At 58.4% G+C, this 8,881-nt stretch overlaps 1 protein-coding gene across 1 annotated transcript in view; it reads right to left on the bottom strand.

The window, feature by feature from the left end:
* Positions 1-2,850: 2,850 nt before the first annotated feature.
* IL17REL (interleukin 17 receptor E-like) overlaps positions 2,851-8,881 on the bottom strand; it is a 23,428-nt gene continuing 17,397 nt past the window's right edge. Inside the window, exons 7-14 of the mRNA XM_011985610.1 lie at positions 8,763-8,834; positions 8,634-8,688; positions 7,462-7,634; positions 7,350-7,394; positions 7,018-7,075; positions 6,638-6,734; positions 6,317-6,397; positions 2,851-2,923 (exon numbers count right to left, since the gene is read on the bottom strand). Of these exons, the coding sequence (XP_011841000.1) occupies positions 2,851-2,923; positions 6,317-6,397; positions 6,638-6,734; positions 7,018-7,075; positions 7,350-7,394; positions 7,462-7,634; positions 8,634-8,688; positions 8,763-8,834 (654 nt within the window). The remainder of the gene's footprint in view (positions 2,924-6,316; positions 6,398-6,637; positions 6,735-7,017; positions 7,076-7,349; positions 7,395-7,461; positions 7,635-8,633; positions 8,689-8,762; positions 8,835-8,881) is intronic.

Raw genomic sequence — 8,881 nt, 5'->3', positions numbered from 1 at the left:
TGTGTGTGTGTGTGTGTGTGTGTGTGTGTGTGTATTTATATTCAATAGGCTAAAGGGAAATATGGACATGGAGCTAAAGAAAATCAGAAGAATAAGGCATGAAATGAGGCAATCTCAATAAGATACATAAATTATAAAAGGGAACCAAGTGGACAATATAGAGCTGAAAAACAAAATAGCAGAAACGAAGAATTCAGCTGGGCATGGTGGCTCACACCTGTAATGCCAGCACTTTGGGATGCTGACCCCAGGAGTTCAAGACCAGCCTGGGCAACATAGTGAGACCTTGTCTTTACAAAAAAAGTATTTTTCTTAATTAGCCAGGTGTGGTGGTGCATGCCTATAGTCCCAGCTACTTGGGAAGCTGAGGTGGGACGATTGCTTGAGCCCAGGAAGCCAAGGCTGCAGTGAGTCACATTCATGCCACTGCACTGCAGCCTGGGCAACATAGTGAGACTGTCTCAAAAACGAAAAGAAAGACGTGAAGAGTTCACTCAAGGGGTTCAATGTCAGATTTGTGCACATAGAAGAAAGGATCATGGAACCTGAAGACAAGGTGATTGGAATTATCCACTCTGAAGAGCAGAAAGAAAAATGATGCAGAAAAATGGAATAACCCAAGGGACCTGGGACACCATCAAGTGTACCAACATACACATCACGGGAGTCCCGAAAGGAGAAGAGAAATAAAAAAGGGAAGAAAAATTATTTGAAGGAATAGTATCCCCAAACTCCCCAAATTTGATGAAATAAATGAATCTACATATCCCAGAATCTCAACAAACTGCAAACCGGATAAACTCAGAGATCCACAGTGAGAAACACTGTTGTCAAACTGTCAGAAAAAAACAAAGACAAAGAAAGCAGCGAGAGAGAAGCAACTGGTCTCGTACAAAGGAGCCTCAATAAGATTTTTAGCAGATTTCTCATCAGAAGCCTTGGAGACCAGAAGGCAGTAGTATAAGTAAACTACACGAGAAAATATAAAATCAAGGATTATGATAGTTTTGGTTTGTAACTCCTGTTTTTTTCTATATGATTTGAAAGACCAATTCATAAAACAGTAATTATAAATCTGTGTTAATGGACATAAAATATATAAAGATGTATCTGTGACCCCCAAATATCTGAGACAAGTGTGGTCAATTCAGGAAGTTTATTCTGCCAAGGTTGAGGACGTGAGCCCGTGACACAGCCTCATTAGGTCCTGATGCCACGTGCCCAAGGTGGTCTGGGCACAGCTTGGTTTTATACATTTTAAGGAGGCATGAGACATCAATATATGTAACGTACATTGGTTCTGTCTGGAAAAGTGGGACAGCTCAAATTGGGGAGGGGGCTTCTGAGTCATGGATAGATAAGTGACAAACAGTTGCATGTTTTTGAGTTTCTGATTAGCCTTTCCAAAGGAAGAAATCAGATATGCATTTATTTCAGTGAGCAGATGGATGACTTTTTCTATCCTTTGTCTACAAAGAATTTTTCCACAAATTTGTGCACACAAATTTGGCCTCAGGAGCTGAGGCCAAAACGTTGGTCTCTTTTATTCACACCTATGTGCCAGGACACCCCGATGGCCTCGGCGTCTGCACTTCTCCCCACCTGCCTGCCCTCCACAAGCTCACTCTCGCTGCTCTTCCGCAAGGCAGTCAGGGACCTGTTAGAGCCGGGCAACACAAAGGCCCTGCCTCTGCAGTCTCTGTTCACACTTTACCTTGTCTGAGCCTCCCAGGGACCACCCTATTTTTGAAATTTTATATTTTATTTATCTATTGAAATAGTGTCTTGCTCTGTCACCCAGGCTGGAGTGCAGTGGTGCAATCATGGCTCACTGCAACCTCAATCTCCCAGGCTCAAACAATCCTCCTGCCTTGGCCTCCCAAAGTGCTGGGATTACAAGTGTGCAACACTGTGCCTGGCCTCACCCTATTTTATTTCATTTTAATTTTTAGTTTATTATTTTTGAGGTGGAGTCTCATTCAGTCGCCCAGGCTGGAGTGCAATGGTGTGATTTCAGCTCACTGCAACCTCTGCCTTCCGGGTTCAAGCGATTCTCCTGCCTCAGTCTCCTGAGTAGCTGGGATTACAGGCACCCACCACAATGCCTGGTTAATTTTTGTATTTTTAGTAGAGATGGGGTTTCCCCATGTTGGCCAGGCCGGTCTCAAACTCCTGACCTCAAGTGATCCACCTGCCTCAGTTTCCCAAAGTGCTGAGATTACAGGCAGGAGTCACCATGCCCAGCCCCACCCTATTTTAGATTGCAGCTCCCCACACTCCCAATCGCTCTCCCAGCCTCATTCTTTACCCCACACTGGCACCAGCCACGTCCCCTCGCTTACGTATGCTACCTGGCTCTGGTTGTCTCTCCCATGCAAAGGTCAGCTCCATGATCCCAGTTTGCCCGGGACTGTCCTGGTGTCAGCACTGACATTCTGACCCAAGACCCTCCTTAGTGCCAGGCAGCCCCAGACTTGGTCCCCCAGCTGCAGGGCCCAGGATCTTTGCCAATGTTGTTTGTTCCCAGTGCTGGGTCGGTGCCCAGGGTCCCGGGCCTGCTCAGCTGTGCATGATGAGTGAATGAGGAAGGCGGGTGTCCAAGGCTCACCCGTGTTAACACTGTGGCCCAGATGTGAGCAGGGCTGTGCAGCCTCGTGTAGCTGCTCCTGCCCGCCCCTACTGCACCCCCCATTTCTGGGGCCCGGGGTGCTCAGCACTTTTCTCCTGGCAGGTGTGGGGGTGGGTTTCCGGCGGTGGTGGTGGAGGGAGGGCAGCGACCCTGGCCGAGGAGGCGGTGAGTGCACTGGGCTGTGGGCGCTCCGTGTTGGGTGCTGGGGCGCCTGACCCGGCTCAGCACCGGCACTGAGAGCCACTGCCACCTGGTGGCAGCATGCGTGTATCCTCCAGCAGGTGCCTCCCTTGTCTGGGAGGGACAGTAGGACAGCTGAGATCTGAACACAGCCTCTTAAGAGTCCCAGAAGACTCAGTTTCCCCCATCTGTGGAAGGCTTGAGGGAACCCACACCCGGTCAGGCAGGAGCTCAGCTCCGTGACCCTGCTCTGGCAAATCCTCCCTAGCTCCACCTCCACACTGGCCAGGATTCCCGGAGTAGCCCCGGGTCAGAGCAGGGGTCTTTGTGTACCACAGGGAGCACCCCTGGGTGGTCCAGGAGGTAGGAGCAGGAACCTCGGGTGGGGGCTGCCCTGCTGAGCTGGGACACTGGTCTTCTGGCTGGGGGTGGACAGGGGTATCCAGAGGAGACACGGAGAGAGCAAAGTGGCAGCCTGTGCTGAGCCCCCCCGCCCCCACTGTGCCCCTTACCTCCTCCACGTTAGGGAGGGGCACCTGGGCAAGTGGCAACCTGCATCCCCCCACGCCCCCGATGTCCAGGTTAGGGAGGGACACCCTCTCCATGCCCCCACTGGCCTCCCTGCCCCTTGTGCCCAAACCCAGCTTCTCAAGCCCCTGACCTGGCCTGACCTCTGCATCCCCAGGGTGTCCCCACCACTGCTCCTTTATGGGGACACTTGGATGAGGATGTCTGGTCACACCATGTGACACTGACCTTAGCTGACCCCAAATCCACTCCCAGAGACCCTGCCCCTCCCCTGAGTCCCAAGGTGCTCCCTGCCTCCGACATGCCCAATGGGGTGTGGCCTCCCACGCCTTTGGGGTACTCTCGGGTCCAGCCTCATGGGGATGGCTCCACGACGCCCACAGTCCAGACTTGTCCCTGATGCCGTCACCATCCAGCCAGGCCCAAGCTCCATTCTAACAGCTACCCCTGGACCAGCGTTTACTGAGTGGAGGGGACTTGCTCGCTCTGCAGTCCCCTCTCCAGTCTGTGGGGCAGAGCAGCCTCCATTGCAAGAAGGGAAAGAAGGCCCAGGGCCCATGGCAGGCTGGAAGACGGCAGCCTGGGCCCAGACTGCGGTGGGAGTGCATCTGCAGATGGGGTGCGACCACCGCCAGGACAGGCCGGGCATGCAGCCCTGCACAGCACTCAGGTGAGACGTCCAGGCTCCAGAGGGCAGCTCAGCGGGGAAGCCAGGGAGCCTACGTGACCCACACAAGAGGTCTTCGAGGGCCAACCCCACGGCCCACTGCACAGGCCACTGCTAGGGACCCCTGGCTGGGGTCTGGATGTGCCACTTGGAACGTCTCAGAACCACACATCCCAGCAGGTGGCCCCCAGGCACGTGGCCTCTGAGACCACAGGAAGTGACTGACCCTTGCTGGGTGAGTGGGGCTGGGATCTAGGGAAGCTGAGACCCTCTGGAGGGGTCCAAGTGGGGCGGATGCCCCAGTGAAGCTCAGCACCCAAGGATGCACAGATAGGGGAGGTGGACTCCAGCCAGTGTGGGGTGCCCCGGGCAGAAACAGGTGATCCTTGACCACCTCGGGCTTGGTCAGCTACAGGAAGGGTGGGGTTGCACCCTGCACTCCAGAGCACTGGGGAAGCTCTGGGCAGCTGCCAGGGCCTTGTCTTCAGGGCCAGGGACAGTGGCCATGACCATGAATTATCTGAGAGGGAGGCTGGGGTCCAGCACCTGGGCCATTCAGGGAAGGGGTGGCCCACCTGGCTCCTGCTATTCCCAGGGGACTCAGGACAGGGTTGAAGGTCTTTTTTGTGACCCAGAGCCCCTGAGGGCCCCATGGAGCTATAGCCCTAGGACAGCCAGCGGGTGCCTGGGCCCCACAGTCAGGTGAAACCACCCCACACTCTGAGGGGGGCCTGGCTCAGCTGTCCGAGGCTGTGCCTTGGCCTCCTGCCCCCCAGCAATGTGTCCCTGGCACCTACTTGTTCTTGAGGAGATTCCTGGCCTCAGGCTGCCATCCCATGGGGGTGGGTGCAACTGGAGAGAGATGTGGAGGTGGTACTGGCTGGGGCACCCCCTCCCAGCCCTGCCCCCACTGTGCGAGGCTGAGACAATGTGAGGGAAGGGGAGGGGGCTGCCCAGTCCTGGGGGTCAGTGGCTGTGGACAGCAGCCTCCTGTCTCCAGGGAGGCTCAGCAGACAAGTGAAGGAGGAGCCCACCCTGGCCCCAAAAGCAGTGTGTGTTACCCCCAGATCCCCCCACCTGAGCCAGGCCCAGTCCTCCTGCTGCCTCCAGGCCTGTCCCTAGGGCTGTGGACTTGCCCAGCATAGCATGGGCACTCCACAGTGGCAGGTGCCAGCCCCAGGGACACCTGACCAGCAGGTGTCCTTTACCCCTTTCATCTGTGAGCTGCTGGAGGTGACCTTTGCTGGGGAGGGGGACCCAGGCTTGGCCAAAAAGTATTGCTGGGAGAAGGGGAAACTGAAGGTCTGCGGGTCCTGCCATGGCCCTGGGCATGTCCTGTGGGCAGCAGGCCAGAGGCTGCCCTGAAATGGCTGTGGCTCGGCTGAGCTGAGGAGACATTCCAGAGACCCCTGCCTGGCCCACTGGTGCTCCCTGGAAAGGTTCTCCAGAGGCCCTGGGTGCCTGGCTGTCCTGTCCACCCCCTCCCACCCCTCCCACCTCTGTGGCTCTTGCGATTCACCCCACCTGAAGCTAGGCAAGCTCTTGAGCTCACAGGGAGGGTGCAGGTGGGAGTGCCAGCTCTGACCCTTCCTGGACTCCAAGGCAGAGCCACGCTCCTGACCACACCCGGACACACGTGCTTAGTTCTGTCCACTGGGCAGAGTCCTGTCCTGATGTACCCTGAGTCCTGGGAGCCTGGGCCTCAGTGGCTCGTTGGCAAAGGGACATCCCAAGTCACTGGTGGTTGGAACCAGAGCTCCGATCAGGGAAGGTGGACCCCCAGGGAGGAGGAGGCAAGGCCAGTGACAGAGTGAGACCAGGGAGGGTGTGCGGCAGGCCCAGCGGTATGTGGTGGAGGGAACTGCGAGGCTGGAGGGCAGTGGTGGGCACAGGCCTGGGTTTGGCACGGAAGCCTGACCTGTCTCAGGGCTGGGTGGTCTCACCGTCTCCCCCACCCAGTCTTCTGTTCAGTGCACGCCATACCCAGCCCACTGTAGGAGGCCGGGAGTGCCTGGGTCTAGTCCTTAGCCTCCTGTGGCCCCTGAGAGCTGGGCACCCGCTGGAGCGGAGGTTGCAGAGCTGCTGGGGGACGGAGAAGTGTACATCGGTCCTCCAGCCCTGCAGGCACAAGGCAGCTACGTCAACACGGCCTCCTGCTTCCCCCGAGGATGATGGGAAGGGGGGGTGTGAACTGAGCTCCATCAACACGGCCTCCTGCTTCCCCCGAGGATGGGGATGGGAAGTGGGGGGTGTGAACTGAGGTCCTGCAGTGGAGGAGATGGGTAGGGGCTGGGCACAGCAGCAACACCCACCTGGATGCAGATGCCTGGGGCACAGGCCTCCTCCCTGGGAAGGTCCAGGAAGGCAAAGGCAGGGGCGGCTGCGGAGTCACCCTGGGATGGGGGAGGGCAGGTCACAGGCAGTGGGAGGAAGGGCAGATCAGGCTAAACCCTGTCCTTCTCCCACATCCTCTCAGCACAAAGCAGGGCTGGCCCCCTACCCCTCCCTGCCAGGTAGGCTAGACCCTGGGTGGGCTCAGGGCCCAGGTAGGGCAGAGACCACTACAGGGAAGTGATGGGGTCCTGCTGTCCCCCCCCACACTTCCCCAGGATGGAGCCCCTCTCTCGGCTCACTGAGGCTGGAGGGAGCGGGCTGGCCTGGAGTGCGGGTTGGCAGGCAGGGAGCTGTGACTTCCTCCTGTGACACAGGTGCACCTGGAAGTGGGCGGGGCTGGACGAGAAGAAGGTGGCCCGGAGGTGGCCCTTCATGGGCGAAGGCTGGATGGTCATTTTCCAGGCTGTGGAGAGTGAAGGGTGAGACTCCCGTCTGGCCCAGCACCCCACTGCCTCCCTTCCTTCCCCAGAGGGCCCAGTGCCTACCCACTGTACCTCCCCCAACCCACCTGGTCCCTCACTGGCCCAGCACCGTTATCCCACCTCCCCGACCAACACAGAGTGGCATAAAGGATGTTCCGTGCTGCGTCCGCGCTGTGCAGGCCCCATGGAGAACTTACTTGGGAAGCGACGCTGTTCAAAAGGGCACCGCACCCAGGACCCCCAACTGGTGGAGAACTGCAAAGTGGGGTGAGGGGTGCAGGAGGGTGGAGTGTGTGCAGGGCAGGGACAGGGCAGGGACAGAGACAGGCTGGGTCAGCTTCAGGGTGCTCTGGCCCAGATCCCCTCCTTAGGCCCTTAGCTCACCCACTGTCAGACCAGAAGGGGGCTCTGAGGGACGGCTGGGAGGGTGGGCTCCAGGGCCGGGCAAGGGCCCCTGCCCCACTTCCTGTCCTGATGCCCCCTGGCCCCTCCCCAAATAGGGCACTGGCAGGCTGTGGCAGCCCCTCACCTTCAGGCAGAGCTGGGGTTGGGTGTCCACCAGTGGGTACTGCACCTGAGGAGGGCTGGGGTCAGTCTGTGGCATCCATGCCCACCCCCATCCCTGCCCAGCAGGCACTCACTCTGCGATGCACCAGCTGGCTGGATCGCTGCAGCTTACGACAGCCGGCCCCTGGCCCCGGGCGCCAGCACAGGCTCACATGGCCACTCACAGGGCAGGTGGGCTCCCAGCTCAGTGTCTGGCTCCCTGGGTGGTAGTAGACCGTGTCCCACAGCATCTCCAGTGCCTCAGTGTCTGCAGGAACCCTCCCCCAAACACAGGTCAGTTGGCCCCTACTCTTGCTGCCAGGCCCATGGGGTCTAGCACCCACTCAAGTGACCACTGGGCCAGGGTCCAGAGCAGTCCTCCTATGGGTTGCTGAGCCCTGTCCCAAGTCTGTGCATGTGTGTGCATGGGTGTGTGCGCCTATGTGTGTGCCTGTGCATGGGTGCGTGTCCATGGGCATGGGTGTGTGTGCCTGCCTGTGCATGGGTGTATTCGTGTGTATGTGTGTGCACACGTATGGGTGTGTATGTGCATGGGTGCGTGTCATGGTGTGGGTGTGTATATGCATGGGTGTGCCTGCCTGTGCATGGGTGTGCGTGTGCGTGTGTGCATGTGTATGGGCGTGCATGTGCATGGGTACATGTGCATGTGTGTGTGCAATGTCGCTGAGCAGAACCGAGAGCAGGGCATCTCTCTTTTTTTCAGACGGAGTCTCACTCTGTCCCCCAGGCTGGAGTGCAGTGGCGCGATCTCAGCTCACTTGCAAGCTCCACCTCCCTGGTTCACGCCATTCTCCTGCCTCAGCCTCCAGAGTAGCTGGGACTACAGGCGCCCCCCACTACGCCCGGCTAATTTTTTGTATTTTTAGTAGAGACGGGGTTTCATCGTGTTAGCCAGGATGGTCTTGATATCCTGACCTCGTGATCCGCCCGCCTCAGCCTCCCAAAGTGCTGGGATTACAGGCGTGAGCCACCGCGCACGGCCTGGGCATCTCTCTTGTGCCCCTCAGACAGCCCCTCTTGACAGCCTTGATTTTCCCAGGTGAGCTGGGCCACGTGAGCACACACACACACACACACACACACACGTGCACATGCACATCTGTGCACAGGTTCCCTTGGTGACAGGCCCAGGGATTTAGGCTGGGCCTGCCCCTTATCTCATCCCCCCACGTCAGTCCTCATGGTGGGATCAGCCTGGCCGCAGCCATTCCCACCCTCCCGCCCCTTGGCATCGCAGGACACTTGCCGTTTTCAAAGGGGCAGATCTGAATCCGCACCGCGTCAGGGGTCGCAGACCAGCCCTGTGGGAGGGGTTGGGGTCAGCGCAGCCCGCCCACCCCTGTGTTCCCCAACCTGCCCCAAGTACAGGCCACACCTCCAGGCACAGGCACGGCAGCTCCTGGCTGTAGGGCAAGGAGACCACCCGGGAGACGTTGTTGGCGGTCACCTGCAACCCAGAAAGGGCGGTTGAGGGGCTGCGCGGGAGGGCGGGGG

The sequence above is a fragment of the Mandrillus leucophaeus genome, unplaced genomic scaffold (genome assembly GCF_000951045.1).
Source record: "Mandrillus leucophaeus isolate KB7577 unplaced genomic scaffold, Mleu.le_1.0 Scaffold288, whole genome shotgun sequence".
In the NCBI taxonomy this organism is placed as follows: domain Eukaryota; kingdom Metazoa; phylum Chordata; class Mammalia; order Primates; family Cercopithecidae; genus Mandrillus; species Mandrillus leucophaeus.
The sequence above is the reverse complement of the archived record's forward strand: the minus strand, read 5'-3'. Positions and strand labels throughout refer to the sequence as shown.